The sequence below is a fragment of the Henckelia pumila genome, chromosome 3 (assembly GCF_033568475.1).
Source record: "Henckelia pumila isolate YLH828 chromosome 3, ASM3356847v2, whole genome shotgun sequence".
Taxonomy (NCBI): Eukaryota; Viridiplantae; Streptophyta; class Magnoliopsida; order Lamiales; family Gesneriaceae; genus Henckelia; species Henckelia pumila.
Window position 1 is genome coordinate 190,995,074 of NC_133122.1, and position 17,913 is coordinate 191,012,986.

General features: G+C 34.7%; 3 protein-coding genes across 3 annotated transcripts; 1 reads left to right on the forward strand and 2 right to left on the reverse strand.

Moving 5' to 3' along the window:
• Positions 1 to 3,288: 3,288 nt before the first annotated feature.
• LOC140890219 (uncharacterized) lies at positions 3,289 to 4,357 on the reverse strand. Its single transcript, XM_073297978.1, has 2 exons — positions 4,063 to 4,357; positions 3,289 to 3,632 (listed from the first exon to the last, which is right to left on the reverse strand). Exons 1-2 carry the CDS (start codon positions 4,355 to 4,357, stop codon positions 3,289 to 3,291), a joined length of 639 nt encoding a protein of 212 aa, XP_073154079.1.
• Positions 4,358 to 7,898: 3,541 nt separating this feature from the next.
• Positions 7,899 to 9,851, reverse strand: LOC140890220 (uncharacterized). The gene is made up of 2 exons (XM_073297979.1): positions 9,383 to 9,851; positions 7,899 to 8,896 (listed from the first exon to the last, which is right to left on the reverse strand). The coding sequence occupies exons 1-2, from the start codon at positions 9,849 to 9,851 to the stop codon at positions 7,899 to 7,901; spliced, it is 1,467 nt and encodes a 488-aa protein (XP_073154080.1).
• Positions 9,852 to 15,276: 5,425 nt separating this feature from the next.
• On the forward strand, positions 15,277 to 17,493 carry LOC140890815 (uncharacterized). Its single transcript, XM_073298906.1, has one exon. The coding sequence runs from the start codon at positions 15,892 to 15,894 to the stop codon at positions 17,338 to 17,340; it is 1,449 nt and encodes a 482-aa protein (XP_073155007.1). The 5' UTR covers positions 15,277 to 15,891; the 3' UTR covers positions 17,341 to 17,493.
• Positions 17,494 to 17,913: the final 420 nt, after the last annotated feature.

Below are 17,913 nucleotides of genomic sequence, written 5' to 3' on the forward strand. Positions count from 1 at the left end.
TAATGTGTTTTTCTCTTTCAACCAAATTAAAACGAATACGTGAAGACCATTAAAAATATATATAATGAGAAGCAACTCACGGATTGGAGAAAATATAGGGACTCGGAAGATGAAAAGAGACAGCAACAAAACAACCAGGAGAGACAGAGAGAAACACATACCACTCGAGAAACGTAACCAACAAACATTATTACCCTGGTAAAGGCTAGAAGAAAGGAGAAGGAAAGAAATGGAAGGAATTAATAGACAATAATAAATTACATGCTATTAAGAAGAATTTGACAGAGTAATTTGAAGGGTAAATAAATAATACGTGCTATTAAGAAGAATTTGACAGAGTAATTTGAAGGGTAAATAATTAATTTCACAATTCAAACTGACTTATTTATAATATAGATAGATATATATGTATAGGGAGTTGATTTTTACACTCCATTTTTTGTTATTTGCACTCCATTTGTGAGTAAATTTGAAACATATTTTACACATAAAGTGGAGTTCAAATAACAAAAAAAAACATATTTTACACATAAAGTGGAGTTCAAATAACAAAAAATGGAGTGTAAATATCAACTCTCATTTGTATATATATATTCATTTGCTAATTCCCAATCCCAGTGCATCCAAAATGTTGTTTGTTTCCTATGTTTTAAATCTTAATGTGGCCGAATAGCATATTTTTCCTATATATTCAACACCACATAATCAATATTTTTACTCCTCTAATTAGTCATACAGATTGAAGAGATCATATTTCTTTTCGATCAGGTTTAGCGACTTAACAATATAGGAAATGAGTGGAGTTGGCACAAGAAAGTTGGGTTTTGGCGTCGAGCATGGAAACTGTGAGGATTTGAAAGATCAATTCTGGAGTTGGTGACCGGTGCTTGCTTCAACATGCCAAATGAGTTTCCTATCCTACAGTAATATGCATCATTTGAATATATTCAAATCTAGACTTTTGAGGATTATTGCACCAAACAGGAAGAAAAGGGAAAGGTTATTTAATTAATAAGCAATGAAGTTATCGAGTTTATTTTAAGTGCTTAGGAATACGAGAGAGGAAATGCAAAGTTGAGTAATGGAGAAGAGGCGTTCATGCAGTCCAAACCAATTACTTTCAGCTAAGGAATCTTTGATTACAATAATGATGATGACAGTTGATAAAACGAGGGCTGCGATGGAGTTTGTTTTTGTAGTTGAAGATAGAACACACTTGCTAGTAAAAAGCAGTTTAATTGAAGGTTAACTCGTGACCGAGGTGATAACTTGTAAATGAAACGCAATCTCAAGTTTCAACAGCAATAAAAATCTAGAGTGGTATCTTGCACGAGTTGAAGAAATGTAGAAACCAATTACGTACTCACATCTAATTCTCACTTAAACAAATTTAACAATGCACAAACCTAAGTGAAGACAAGAAAAAAGGAAAATGAAATATACCAGCCTAACCTCTGAGAAATAAACAAGAAAGCATTATTCCCACTATTCAAGTAACAATAAGTTCACTGTACAATCCATTGGAAAAATAGAGCAGCAGTTTTCAAGTATTTCATTGTGCCAACAAATTTGGTATTAGAGACATTTGTTCCTTGCAATGTACAGAGCGGGTGATTTATGGGGCATGAATGAAAGCGACTACCAATATCCACCTACGAAGATGGTGAAGAATAGAGTGCAGATCAAGAGACAATACACTAAGAAGAAGGAAAAAATTTTAAAAAAGATGCTGCTGCTTCATGGTATTTGAATCAGGGGGTTAGTAAGCATAGAATATTATACAAACGAAAAGAAAAGGATATATAGGAAGTCTTGCAACAATAATTTGATGGAAAGGATTAAAATGTGGCTATCTTCAAGCACTATGGAGCGATTTCGATAATCTATCAATGTTAGAAATTGACAGAAATATCAGGTATTTACGATAAATCATGTAACATGCATGCCGCCTTTGGCAATCATTTCACTAAAAAGAAATGCAAAGATCATATTAGATACCCTTTTTGTCAGAAAAAGAAATATATGCACCTTTGCAACACACCAAAAAGCACTCAAAATATAAGATCGCATAAGTTTTATAAGAGTTAAAAATCATACCTTACACGCCTAAGGTATTCCAGTCCATCTTGTGGAGCAGGCTTCTGAATGCTACTGCAATTTTCATTACTATTATTAACAGCTTTTTACTCTTCTTCTGCACCTGAGTATCTTATTTCATAATTTGGGATTTATAATGCCAAGAATCCATAAAATCAATTAGGTACAATTTCATTGCTTGCCCGGACAATGAGCAATAGCGAAAATAAATTGCTGATATTCAAGCCAATGAATAGTAATAAAAATCCATCAACCATATCTCAAATTCTCGCATTGACACAGAGTCTTAAGTAGGAGGAAAGTAGTGACATTTCCTGTATATGAACAGTTTTATTTTGCACAACGAACTTCTTCCATTCAATAATAGGATTAGTATGAATCAACGTTAAATTCAGAGAATACTTTGATTCTAGTTCATTAAAACTTAAATAGTATCAAATATATTAAAATATATTTGACTACAGATTATATAAAATATTTGCAGGATTCATATGTCTAACAACATATTTTACTATTTTATGCAAATAAAACCTGTTTTATGACGCCAATCAAGCTATTATCTGTATCTACATCCTTATTTTCCTATGCAGGTTGAATTCAAATAGTGCACCCATAAGTGCACCAGTAAGAAGATTTGGGACGCTTCCCTTTCTGTTATACCATTTGGCATATCCTCCCCTGCAGCTGAGAAGGGTTTACCTTAAAAGACATGATAGAGGAACCCCTATGGTGCACTTGTCTTGAATAATTGTTCCATCTCCAACTATGTAACTCGTGGCTCGGTGGTTGTGTCCAAGAACCTAGTTCACGTAAGGATCACAAAAATGTTAATTGAAATACCATGTAACCATAAGTTATTTGGCATTATATACATAATAGTAGTCGGTAAAAGCACCTGAGATTTGGCAAATTAAAGGAGCTCAGTGGGTGAGACATTGCCGGATGCACTCTTAATGTACTGGTCAGTAGAAGCAAGTTCATTAGAGTAGGCATGATTAACACACAATAGGGAAATCAATCCGCTCCCATCCACCAGCTTCCTCGTCTGTGAGCAGTAAAAAGATACATATTCATATCTCCGAACTCCAAAAATAATTAACAGAAATAAAATAAGAATAAATGAAATTAAATAATGAATTCTTGTTTGCTTACATTGTATCTCCAAAAAAATCCAGTAATTCAGTCTACAAATTAGAAACTGTTGTCTAGAATCTCTCTGTAAACAACATTTTTTGTTCGAGTGTCATCGGTGTCTCGGATTGCATCTGGCCGAATCAAAACTTTTGTAGTTTCCCTTGAAGTGCCTCTAGATAATGCAACATATAATTGTCCATGGGAAAAAACGGGATGAGGCAAATATACTCCTACAATAGGTATTGTTTGACCTTGAGCTTTGTTAATTGTCATTGCAAAACAAAGTCGAATTGGAAACTGTTTTCTTCGAAACTGAAAAGGGTATCCTTCATTTTCAGCAGGAGACAATGGAATTCGAGGAATGAATACTTGTTTGCCAATGTGTTGACCAATAGTGATCTCTGCATGAATAACATTGTTTTCAAATGATCTGCAAACCATTCTAGTCCCATTACACAAACCATCCGACGGATCTAGATTTCGTAGCAACATAACAGTGCAATTCTTTTGAGGACCAGGCGATGAGGAGGCATTCCATTCGGGATTAATGTATTTAGAAATTCTTGGGGATAAAAATTTTGATAATCATCAATAGCCTCATCAAAGCTTGTAAATTCCCGAGATTCTCCAGGAAACATATGAATAATTTTCTCATTTAGACGATCCACATACTCATTCTTTGATGCAAGAATTGCCCGATTAGTAATATAAGTAGTCGAATCATAATTTTTTTCCAATTCAGGAAAATTTCATTGATCAAGTTTTGCTCTGAGTACTCTTCGCCATTGTTGTCATATTTTATGATCATCTCATCTGGAATCTGAACATTACCTTCTAGATCGGTAACTTCAGTTCCATTACCAATGCGAAGAAAAAATTCGCAAAAAACTGGATCCGTTCTTGCTCTCATGTTCTCAGACAAAGTTAACTGTTTCATTTTGGGAAATAAATAAGATTTCACCAAACTTGCATTGATGGTTTCTTGGACAGTAGCTTTTGAAATTACTGGCAAAACCTGCATAAAATCCCCGCCAAGAACCACCACTTTTCCACCAAAGTACTTATTAATTCCAGTTATGTCTTGTAGAGTTCTATCTACCGCTTCAATGGCTGTCCTTTTTGCCATGGGTGCCTCATCCCATATAATTAAATGAGTTTGTCGCAACAATTCTGCAAGACCACTTTGTTTTGCTATTGTACAATAACTCTCTTCATGTAAATCAATTGGAATTTTAAAATGGGAATGAGCTGTTCGACCACTTGATAATATTGAAGCTGCAACTCCTGAAGTTGCTGTAGCTAGAGCAATTCTTTTGTTTTAAAACTTCCGCAAGCAGTGCTCTGTACAAAAAGGTCTTTCCTGTTCCTCCAGGTCCGTTTACAAAGAACAGGCCATTATTTCCCTGATTTACACATTCAAGAATTGATCGGAATGCTTCATGTTGTTTATCATTCAACTTGAACTGCGCTAAATAATCATCTTCTGAGATTGGTATTGACATTTCTTCATCTATTTCTCTGCAAAATATTCGATTGCATTGGTTTATGTTGAGAGATATTTGTGGGAGATCAAAAGCACCAATGTGTTTTCCCATGCTTTCCAAAATTATGCTGATACTTTGAAGTGTTTTTTAGACTAAAAATTCTCTGTTCAGCGAAAAATCTCTTTGTAAATCCTCAGACATTGCTTCAAAGTATGAATCCCACAACAATCCCACATCAGCTGGTTCACAATAGACTAAAATGGTTGCAAATAATCTTCTCAAAGCATGTGGCATTTGGAAGGTAACCGCTTCATTCAAACAGTCAAAAGTACTTTGGTCGGATTCAAGTAATCCCCTTTTCTGTGCTGATTCTTTGAAAGTAAAACAACGACTTCTATTAACTATTAACAAATAGTCAAAAGAAGTAGGTCCTCTTATGTGGGGACCTTGGGTTGCTAATCTTATTTTAGGGCAACTAATGATTAATTAAATAATTAATCAAACAATTAAAGAATAATAGATCAAGAGCAGAATTTTTTTTTTTTTTTTTAAAAAAAACCCAAGCCTCGCTCGATCGATTAAAGTCATCCGATCGAGCGAGCAAAATATCAAAGTCTCGGGTCTGCAGCACAAATGGCCTCGCTCGATCGGGCAAAAGATACCGATCGAGCGAGCAATAAAAATCGAATTCTCTGCCCATGAAAAACAGGCCTCGCTCGATCGGTAACTTTTACCCGATCGAGCGAGCCATCTTTTGTTCGAATTCTGCTGCTGATCTATTGCTGTCAAAACTTTAGTACAAGGTATATATCATCATCCAAATCAATTCTAAGCATGTTATAAAATCTGAAAACATGCATACATTCATATACCAAGTTCCTATTATCAACTCATACATGTATTACATCAAATGAATAGCTTAAAAGATATAAAACTACAAGCTATTCAACATAGCATAAACAACTTTAAGTCTTAAGTTCTTGCTATGTTTGATGCTATCACTATACCATTCTTTATCTTATAAACCCAAGTCCACACTTGCTACATCTCTCTCCTGAGCTATCAATGTCATCTAAGACCAGCTCATGCCCCATCTGTTGTGATGCACACATACAAAACAAAACAACAGCCGGATAAACTCCGGTGAGAAATCATTCTCAGTATAATCGACATATAAACGCGTTAAATGAATTCATATCAACTCTAAACATATCAACTCAAGAATAGAGTAAAAATAACGCATATATCGACTCAAATTTTAAATTAAGACTTCAATTTATATAGCGCGCTTATCTCAAAAATTGATTCTTATCACTTCATTGCCATCAAGATTCGTAACCGATCTTGACATGGATATCCATCTATCGTAGCCATTCCAGGCTAGAAAATAAGGTTAACCGCAACCTTGGCATAGAATCAATTCAATATACAATCATATCGACTCAAAATCAAAGATCCACTACCTGCGATGGATCGACAACATCAAAAATAAATCAAAACATCTCAAGTATGTGATTTTTGCGGGCCAACTCAAGAATAGTCGTTCTTGAGTTTCAAAGTCCCTAACTCATGATGTCGTCATTATACCTTTCATTCTCGAGTTGACGATGTTCCACATCTGGATAGGAAGTACAACAACTCCTACAAGAATCTGATCATTCAAACCTCAATCCATCTTCAATCAAATTCACTTCAATCTTGATCACTTCTTCTTCGGTTTCAAGTTGAGGTTCTTGAGTCAATAGTCTCCTATTAAACTCTGGAACATAGCATCAAAACATGTATATCAAACCTCATTCTATTCAATCATGTCAGAATTGAATCAAAATCATCAATATAGATTCAATCAACATCATTTCAAACTTCAACTTCTTCTTATTCGGTACAACTCGGAGTCTTGAATCGTTAGCCTTCGAAACTCAACTGAAATCGAGAAATAAAAATGCCATAACATTCATAACATCTAAACAACTATCTCAACTCAGTTATAGGCTATCAAAACGAAGTCAAAACATCAACCGGTGGCGTAGCGATTAAAAATCGGGAACCGACTCGGTATCGAATTCATTTCTAATCAACTCAATCATTTGTATCACTTATATCAGCTGAATTCATCATTCAATTCATAATATCAGCAGCTATAATCACATGTTAACAAGTCAAAAACATGCTGAAACCATGACAAGTTCGTTTCTTAATTCATTTCCAATCCGACTGCGATATCGAACGGCATACGAACTCAAAAACACAACATAGTTTCATAATCTGATCTCTGCCATATTTCGTTCTTCAAAACATGCCGAGAGAACAAAATACTTACATCAAATCAAAGGCTTCGTCGCAAGGATTCCAGAACACTTTTCGAAATCGAAATCGGACGAGCGGATCAAAAGTTACGGCGATTTGAAACTCAAAACAAAAAAGGAATAAGAGGGGTTCGGCTTCCTCTGTTCGAATTTTCTGAATAATTCTGAATACACATAACATATACACGTAGCATGCTGATAATTTGATATGTATTGCATAATTTGCAATTTAGTCCCTCAAGTCTTCAGTAATTGCAATTCAGTCCTCGTCCTTTGTTTTAATTCAATTCCAATCCAAAATAATTTAAGAATATTAGAATTAAAATCGAAACTCTAAATATTACCAAATTAAATATACTCGGATTAAAATTAAATAAATTCGGATTTAATTCTCAAAATCCGTAAATTCTCAAATTAAATATTTTCGGCTCGGAAATTAAATCTATCATTTCCATAACTTCTCAAATCAATATTAGCCCTTAATATGGAATTTAATTCTCAAATTCCATAATTAATAATTTAATATTTTCGGGTCTTAAATCTTACATGGTTTAATAGAAGTCTCAGATAGTACCTTTCTTCTTCTGCGGGATTTGCTGCATTTACACGACCAATAGCTTTTCTTTTCTTCCTCTCGTACCAACATTTACTTTGGTTTTGCCAAATATAATATTCAGGAAACTCAGCGTACAACAATGTTTTTGCCTTTGTGCTTAGCGAGCAAGTATTAAAAAATTCAGTTAACATTGTTTTTGAATTGTGATCTTGTGACAAAACATTATGTAAACTCTGATTCTTTCAAAATGTCACACAGTGTTTATTTGGAAAATGTAGTGCTAAATTGATAACAGCCGGATACATCTCATTCATTTCAAACTCAAAAATTCGCCACAAAGCTTCCTGTGCGGATAACCATCTTGCATCTTGGAAATTTTTTTATTTCATCTATAGTGTCAACCTCATTTCCTGATGCAATGTGTACGGCAACTTTGTCATGACCTTTGTAAATATACTTGTAGAGATAATTAACTGCAGTCAATCCAGAACAAACTTTAACATTTATGTGGCAATCATATCTCATAAGAAGGTATGGATTGTAAGGGACAACCCACTGATTAGTTAATTTAGCTCTTCTTACATCTGCTGTTTGGCCATCATTCCTTCTCCGGTAAATAGGATAACCATCTTCTCCTTGAACAGTTCTCTCACAAAAATTCCGTGGATAATGACTCTTACATTGCCCGTTAATCATGCAAGAGTTTGTTTTATTCAAATATCCACAAGGTCTGTGCATCATATGCTTCACCACAAGGTTAAATAACCTTGAATTATTCTCTTTTTGAGGTAATTCAGCCGAAACATAATCATCAAATTGATCAGCACTGTTTATCTTATATTCTTGTTTCAATATGATCAACATGTGAATATGAGGTAAGCCTCTTTTTTGGAATTCAACTACATAAGCATAGGCAGAAACTTTTCCAAATGCTGCTTTATGAATTACTTCTTTTTTCAAGTCTTGGAATTTTGATCGAAAAACTCTAGCTGTCAAATCCGGCCGATCCTGAGGTTGTTGACTCCTTATTAAATTCTCTTTTATTTCTTTCCACTCCGGATTGCAAGTCATTGTTATAAAGAGATCTGGTTTTCCGAACCTTCTTACCAATGCCATAACATCTAAATATCTTTTTCGCATGTCTCTTGGACCTTCAATAAATGATGCAGGAAGTACAATTCTTTTTCCAATCTCATGCCCTCTTGTTTTTCCACAATTGATGTTATCCACAATGCCTTGATAATACTCAGATCTCAATTCAGCTTGATTATTTCTGCAATAATCCAATCGTGTTGTTTCAAGTTTGATGTACATGTCAACTGCATATTGTTGCAACAACCTACTTGAATAAAAAAGAATCGATTGAATGTGACTCCTGATCTGAAATTTATAACAATAGTACTCTCGGCAAGAAACCATTCTGGTGTTTTCTCTCCTAACAGCTGTAAAGATATTAAACATTTTATAAAAATGAGTTTACGAATAAAAATTTATATGCATAGTTGCATAAATACATTTTTCTAGTAATTTTTAAGGTCGAAATATCAAATTAAAATTAAATACTTGTACAGTTTTTTTGCAGCGTTAAATGAATTTATCAATTTATTTAATTATGAAGCATGATAGTTAACAAGTACAAAGAATCAAGTTGTTAGTAAATAAATTTGAAGTATAAATTTAAAACTACCATTTATTATTTGAAATAAAATCATAATGCTCTATTATATAAACAAACAAACACTAACTTGACGGCATGATTTTATAGCTGATATAATAAATAGATTGGAAAATTTTGGAAATTATACCTCTCTGTTCTGATTGAAGAATAGATTCTACGGAGGAAAAATCTGTTTGATTCACAATCGTATGTTGTGACTCGAGAACAATTCTTGCATCTTTAAATTTAGGAATATTCTGGTGCCATCCATTTTCACCGCTTGGAAAAAGAAGTGGATATTGTAGGGGGTCATAACAACCAAAATAATGTTTTATTATATGTTTCTTTCCATCAGACCCATGAAGCATTATGTTCCTATCATATGGAATATTAGAATTATTTCCCTCAATCCAAATAACAGCAACTTGGTCAGCTGTAGGATTATTGTAGTTACGCTGATCTACTCCAGCATTCTTGCATATTTGAAGTGTTACATCTTCAATGGATGGAAAATCATGCATTCGACGCAACAGTTCATCATATGGATTTTTTTTCATGACATCCATCAGTAGCTTAATGGTATTTTCACAAACATCAGCATTGTCAAATATAGCCATCCTATTAGTCAATTCGTTGTCGCTATCCCAAAAATACAATTGAAAATGAGATGGCTTTCCTTCTTGAGGTGTTAAAGGTGGGAGTGTATGGAATACCTATCCTAATACTCTAAATGTATAGACTCCACGTCTTGAAGAAGCAAGATTTGTATCCATTTTAACACCAAAAGAAGTGAATGAAAATATACTATTATATACTCTGATTTTTTTCCGAAAATCCTCAGCTTCTTGAGATTGAGTATCCGTAAACAGTTCAAATAATTCATTTGGAATGGTTGTGGCTGCTAATCTGATTTTACCATTATCACAGCAGAACGTGGGGCTCTCAAATTCAAACTTTTTTGCCTCGCAGTGATGACACATGATCATGGAATTTATTGCACGTAATTCTACTGTTCCTACATGTTATGGCAATCAGAAATATAATTATATGTTAATTCTGAAAGCAAAAAATGTATAAAAATATAGCATAAAAAATCTATGAAGAAATAAATTACTAATAATTAATTTTTTTACCTTGATATTTGACAGCTATGAGTAACGTGACATTATCTTTCTCTTTTCCTTTTTTTCTTGGATGTAATGCATTCTTAATCTGTTGAGGACGTGTTTGAATAAGCGAATTTGAATTTTGGGACTCGGTCTTGTCCTTTTCTGAAGTATTTTCTGCAAATATGTTTGTAAATAATTATTATAGTTAACAGAATAAAATTTAAAACACGGTGTAATTGATAATTCTATGATATATGAGACTTATCTTAAAAATATACCTTGGGGCAGTTGTTTTGTGTGCATGTAACCAATAGGCACAGGACTACCATCATTGGATAATACCCTTTTGATAAAATAAACAAAGGGAAATATGAATAAGTACAATTTAAAATTAAGAGGCAATAGATGTTTTCCAGCAAGTTACAAACGTGTGCAACTAAAATGGAATTGTATAGAAATGGTACAACAATTCTAATCATTTTTTCTCTGGAATATTTGTGAGGAGCTAAATTATAAAATGATAATAAGAAAATAAAGATAAGTAATTATTATATTTATTTACAATTTAACAGTTTATGACAATGGAAAACGCAATGTTTCAATGAAATTTGGAGAACCTGCTTGATTTGTAACCTCTATCTTTTCTTTTCTTTCTTGTCTCAGATGCGTCCCTGGGTCGTTTTTAGTCTTTAGATACACTTTCTGCAAATTTCTCTAACATTAATATAGTTGACATTATCAAGTAGAAAATGGGAGGCAACTAATTGTTTTTCGAGCTGTGAGATTAATAACAGATGGCAAGGAGAAATATACCTTGGGAGGTAACATCTGATAGCATACTATCGATAACTTTAGAATGACCACCTTTTAATAAAAAGCTGTTGGTGAAAATAATTTTTAAATATTATATTGTATCACAATAATGATGATAATAAAACAAAAGGGAAGTGATACACTTTTGAGAGAAAAAATAAAGGATAATGAAAATAACATATAACAATAATAATAGTGATAAATTCAGAGGTGATAAATGTTTTTAATCCATTATAAACTTGTATAGCAAAATTGAAATGGTATAGAAATGTTAAAAGCACTTTAATCAAATTTATTTATTTTTTCGTGAAATGATTTTGAGAAGTTACAGTACAAAATGATATATATATATAAGTAAATAAATGTGGGAAAAGATCACTTGCATGTTTTTTTACAACATAAATAACAATTGATGACAATAGACAGGACAATGATGAAATGAAATTTGAGAAACCTGTTTGAGATGAAACTTCTTTCTGTTATTTTCTTGCTTGGCTCAAATGCGTCCTCAGAATTTTTTTTGAATTTTGGGGCACTTGATGCGAGTGGCTCTGATATTAATAGTGGACAAGATCAAGTAAGAAGTGTGAGGCAACAAAGTTGTTTTTTTTTTGTTTTGAAGTGAGGTTCATAACAAGTGGTGATGAGAATTGTACCTTGCGAGGTAGAATTTGGTGGCATATTATCGATATTCTTATAACAACTACTTTCGAATAACCTGTTGATAAAAAAATCAGATTATTGTTTCCTACGACTATCATCAATAAGAGGAAATTGTTATCTTTGAACCCATTAAGAACTTCGTTACATGATTAAGGTTAGATATACAGAATGCTGCAGTGAGCAATGATTATAGGAATCTGGTAAAATCCAAACAGTAAATGAGTTGGTAAAATGTTGTATCATACCTTCTATGTGAGAATACTGAATTTTTTCGTTCCATGCTGAATTTTGTTTTTAATTTTAGTTTGATGAAGAAATTGGGTTTATGAAGCTTGAGAACCTGTAATGAAAAAGGTGAAGAGAATTAATGTTTGAATAATTATGGAGAATTAGGGATCCAAATTTTTGAATCATATGAAAATGCTATATTTTCAAGAAAAATGATTGTATCTGATATCAATTATTTTTAAAGATATATATATCATCTGAACTTTTTCATAGGAAAACATGACTTAACTCATTATTGCCTAGCATATGCATGAAGTTTATCCTCTAGAAATAAGAGGTGGCATACACAGACAGATCAGAACAAAACAGTGCAAATAATAAACAAAGCGCATTAAATCATTTCTGGATAAACATTTGTCATTATGCTACTTTTGCGAATAATGCCAGAGTGAGGAATATACACACATGAGTTATTCGCTTAAGTTGTAAATTAAGTCAGAAATTTTTAGCAATATCAATATCTATACACAACGTTATTTCTCTGAGATACTAATCCAATCATTGCCTAATAAAAGTTATAAATCCACACAACCTATGGCATCTTTAGTCTCTATTTTTTTTAACTATAATAAAATATATACCGTGTTTTTTATTTAAATTTCCTAACCATGTACGATTGAATTATAACAAGTAAGCAGAATTTTAGGATTGCCCATTTTAATGTGTACATGGACATATTTATGGAGAATTTATGGAGAATTTTACATTTTATCTTAAATAAACAATGTAAACAAATTATTTTTTAGAGAATTGAAACTTATAGAACTTATCAATAACATATTTCGTAATACAACTTTACTAATTACTAATAATAATTAGGCATTTTGAAAGTTAACGGTGGGGGAATTCAATTAAAATGAAATATCTACTGGGTATGTGAGTTAGAAATTTGGCACTACAACTTTAGTAATCTATATTAACTATTGATAATTAGGCATTTTGAAAGTTATCGGTGGTGGAATTCAATTAGAATATGTTTTCGGTGTGTTATTGGGAATTATATTTTGCTTACTATTTAGTTGGAGATATGCGGTGGCATAATAAAATTACGTAGTTGCAGAATTTTAGAATAGAAAGGTTGCAGAATTTCATATGGGGAGGCTTTGATTTGAAATATGTACTGTGGATGAATGTAAGTGAATTTAAGTCCAATGTTGTTGATAATTTGTTATGGAATTTTTTGGAGTGAATTGAATGATAATAAGGATAAGGATAAGGAGATAGATCTTCTGTATAGAATTTTTAGTATCCGTTTGGTAATAATTTATCAAATGGCATTGGGTTATGTGTTGCTGTTGCCATTGCCAATGCTTTGTTCTCATGATTTGGAAACTACCTCTCTGGAACCAGCTGTACATCTTACTAATCTAGCAGTATCAAATTTATAGGTTGGACGTTTTTTCAGAAAAAGAACAGAAGTTACGCGTGCTGTCAGAAAAAATGGATGTTAGTTATTTGGGAAAAGATTATATTCTCTGGTGATCCTATGAAAGTATGTCTCTGTCAGTTTCTTGCTTGGAAAACTTACTAAAAACACATCTAACGTGTGTTTCTTCCTATTTTTTTCTTATCTATGACATTTGCTGTCTTGTGACATCATCACCACAGATGTGTGAACTAGCGAAGTCCGATGTAGAGCCGACCGGACATGATCCGGTGGGAACACTACTCAAGCAATGGACATGCTTCGCTATAACACCAGAAGGAGAACATGAAGTCATGGCTAAGGGTAAAAGATAAATTCCAGTTGGTCTAGTTGGAAAACAACTCCTAAACTTGTGAACAAGAAGTCATTTGTTGATACTATTAGCCAAGTGCGTGGAGCTACAGGGCTGAAAATAAAGATATTAGCTAACAATCACTTCTTTTTCACTTTCCCTGATACCGGGGAAATTTAATGCATCGCTGATATGAAACTTTGGAATTTCAATCGTTCTTTATCATCCCTTGAAGTTCTTCATTCCCCACCACTCACTTGTGGGGTCAGAGCATAGAACATCCCACCATCCAGAATGATACCGGAAATTGTTTTTTTTTATTGCTATAACTCTTGGAGAATGCATTTCAGTCGACACGGAGGGAAATGATTTCTGTTTGTGAACATATACGAGGATTCGAATCAAGTTTGACATATCAAATCCTCTCAAACGATGTGTGCGCCTTCGTTTGCGTGACAAGAAATTACCAGATTACTGCTATGTTTGTGGATTAATCGGGCATCAACTGCGAGACTGTCATATGAAGAACTATGATTTGACCTCTTAACTCATGAAAGTACTCATTCGGCCCTTGGATGTGAACGGAGGAGGATAAGGTGTCCTTAACCCCCCGTTGATTTGTTGCTACACGCATCTAAATTTGTGACTTGTTGGATAACATGTCATCACCTCAAGATGGAACATCCACTTCTCCAATGGAAAGATTCAGACGTGAAAGAGGTCTTTCAATGGAGATTCAAAGGGATATGCAAATGAAATAGTGATGGAAGAACATGATCCACTCTTCAATCCTCGACGTCATCTCCCCCAACAACTGATTTGCCAAACAGTAAACAAGTTCGACAAGATAACATCTCAATAACAGTGGTGGTTGATTAGCAACTCCCTCGGGAAATATGAGTGTCTGGCATGTCAGGGGACGTTTATCTAGTCTCCAAAAGCTCTCTTATTTTGGTGTTTATTTCAGAACTGATTCGAAGTTTGCATTCATTGTTCTCACATCCATGGAAAATTGGTATTTGGTGGTGGCTTTAACTAATTAGCCCACTGTCTTTGAGAAATTGGGTGGTTTGGACAGAAACCACTCTTCTATGACAGTTTTATGGAAGATTCCATGGTCCTTTTTTCACGCAGACCAACAATCAGGCGGTCCCTTTTAACATTCAAGCGCGCTTGGATCGTTTTCTGTGGAAATCTTTATATGGGGAAGCTCGTTTATCACATTTAGATTATTATGATTCTGACCATCGAATAACCTAGATTGATCTCCATCCTCCTAACAAAACAAGTTCCATACTTTCAATGGGTACCCCTCGTTCTGATTTGAATCATTGTGGGAAGCAGTTATCAAGTTTCAACAAGAACTCACTCATTGTTGGCAGACAAATAACTGAGAGATCCTGAACCCAAAAAGTATTTGCAATTTTGGAGGAGTTGAGTGAGTTGTCCTCTTTCATCTGCCGATTCTTTCTTTTGTTTTACTTCTTTGAATTTTTGAGAGCTTTGATACATTAATTAAAGCATTTTTAATTGGTTATCTTATGTAATAAATGCATGAGCATGTTGGATTAATAAATGTTGATCAAAATTGAATTATAAACCAAATACTTTATGAGAAGCCAAATGCGTAATATCATTAATCTCTAATCATGACCTTGTAACTGGCTGCAATTAGTTGAAGATTCGAGGGAATTAGGTAAGAATTATATATAATCTCAATATAAGATGGCAGGTTTCACCATGATAAAATAACCAGAATCCATGGGGCCATGATGATCGGGCCCTCCTATCATTAATGTTTTCTTGACTTTAAGCATCATCCATCAAGAACCAGGCAGCGGACTTCATATTTTTTAATATGGTTTGGTCTGGTCTGGTCTGGTCTACTACTACTCATACGAATACAAATCACATGAAGGAAGAATTCGTTCTTTGAATATATATATATTCTGTGTTAGTTAAAATTTTGTAATTTTATTTTTAAGAAAATCAACAACATGATATATATATGAGAAAAATATTAGATCTTTCTTGTACCATATTCTGTGAAGAGGTATGAGTGTAGCATGACGACGCATGATATAATAACCCAAAATAAATGTCAACAACTGTCACACACTACTAGCTCAGCTCCTCTCACATCATCATCCATCATATATAGCTATAGCTATAGCTCAACACAATTCTCTCCGATGAAGATGAAGAAGAATCATTCTTCAATTAATTTGATTTTCATGATACGAGATAATAAGATGTCGTTGCTATTTCTGGTTCAATTCTTCTTCTTCTTCTTCATGCATGCAGATTCATTATTAATTACCACACACCCCAAGGATTTACATGTCCTCAAGCAGCTCAAGGCCGCCATCGATCCCACCACCATCACCCCCGGTTCCTGCATTTATTCATGGGACTTCACCTTCGACCCCTGCCACTCCCTCTTCACCGACAAGTTCACCTGCGGCTTCCGCTGCGACGTCGTTTTCAACAACTCCGTCTCTCGAGTCTCCGAACTAGCACTCGACTCCGCCGGTTACTCCGCCTCTCTCGCCGCCGTTTCTTGGAACCAGCTTCCTTACTTGCAGAACCTCGACTTATCCAACAACAACTTCCATGGCCCCATACCCGCCTCCTTCTCCCGCCTCACTCGCTTGCAGCGTCTCGCCCTCTCGCGAAACTCGCTTTCAAAGCCCATCCCCGAAGACGTAGGCTCTCTCCCCAGCCTGGAACAGCTGTATTTAGACAACAACATGCTCGAGGGGGAAATCCCATCATCTTTCAACGGGTTGAAGAGTTTAAAAAGGCTGGAGCTTCAAGGAAACAAGCTAGGCGGCGCGTTTCCTGATCTGGGTCAACTCATTAACTTGAGTTATCTGGACGCAAGCGACAATGAGATCTCCGGCAAGCTACCGGCAAAGCTGCCACCGTCTCTGTTCGAACTGATAATGAGGAACAACCAAATAGAAGGGGCAGTCGTACTGGTGGATTCTTCAGCTGACGGCCTGCAAGTGGTGGATTTAAGCCACAATAAGCTGAGTGGTTGGGTTCCGGCGAGCCTCTTCAGCCACCCGTCGTTGCAGCAGCTGACTCTTTCGTTCAATCAATTGGGGTGGGTGGAATCACCCATGAATTTGGGTTTCATGAGGAGTGAGCTGATATCGGTGGACTTGAGCAACAATGATATTCATGGGTATTTGCCCGGGTTCATGGGTTTGATGCCCAGATTATCGGCTCTGTCATTGGAGAACAACAAGTTTTCGGGTTGGATTCCGGCCCAGTACGTGGTGAAGGTGTTGACGGGTCAAAATGTAGCCCAGTTTGAGAGGCTTTTGCTCGGAGGGAACTACCTGTTCGGGCCGATTCCGGGACCTTTTCTGGAGCTGAAACCGGGTTCTGTGACGGTCCGGTTGGGGAATAACTGCTTGTACCGGTGCCCGGTTCGGTGGTTCTTCTGTGAGGGTGGGGTACAGAAGTCCGTGATGGAATGCAGAGGTTTTGGGGCCATCATTCCTTGAATTGAATTGAATATTACTGTCATTCATTCATTAATCTTTTTTTATTTATTTATTTTATTTTATTTTATGGTCCCTAAACTAATTAATACATTGTCTCTCTCTATGTAATTGTAGAATTAATGTCTGATTTGCATGTGTTGATTTTAATGTTTTGACTGATATATAGTTTGTAGGAATGAAAATTTCATCTTAACCCATAGCTTAAAACTCATGATGAAAGTACATGATTGATCAAATTATGCGATATGATTAATGTGGGGTCCTATAATTTGGACGAATTCCACCTATCCTATGGGCATTTTTTCATTAAATCAAATACAGTCTTGAGTTATAACCATGTACTGATGTACATGAATGCTAGGTCCATGGTGTTTTTTTCGAGATAATTGGACAATACAATTTTTTATTTTTTATTTTTTAAATGAGAGATGAGAAAAAGGACATTATATATATAAAAATATAAAGTGAAAGTGTGTGTTGTCTCGTGATGTCATATCTATCTACATTCGTTCACGTGTCTCCACTGCTAAAAAGCTTTGAAATATTTACCCAAAGTTTGTCTGGTTGCAGTAA

Bases quoted from the DNA above. Each gene is read 5' to 3' on its own strand.
- LOC140890219 (XM_073297978.1), bottom strand. From the start codon at position 4,357: ATGGCAAAAAGGACAGCCATTGAAGCGGTAGATAGAACTCTACAAGAC. The intron at 3,633-4,062 runs GTAATGTTCAGA...TTATTCATGCAG, and splicing joins TGAAGTTACCGATCTAGAAG to AGATCACTATTGGTCAACAC.
- LOC140890220 (XM_073297979.1), bottom strand. From the start codon at position 9,851: ATGGCTATATTTGACAATGCTGATGTTTGTGAAAATACCATTAAGCTA. The intron at 8,897-9,382 runs GTATAATTTCCA...AACAATATGCAG, and splicing joins TCTTCAATCAGAACAGAGAG to TTGACATGTACATCAAACTT.
- LOC140890815 (XM_073298906.1), top strand. From the start codon at position 15,892: ATGACGACGCATGATATAATAACCCAAAATAAATGTCAACAACTGTCA.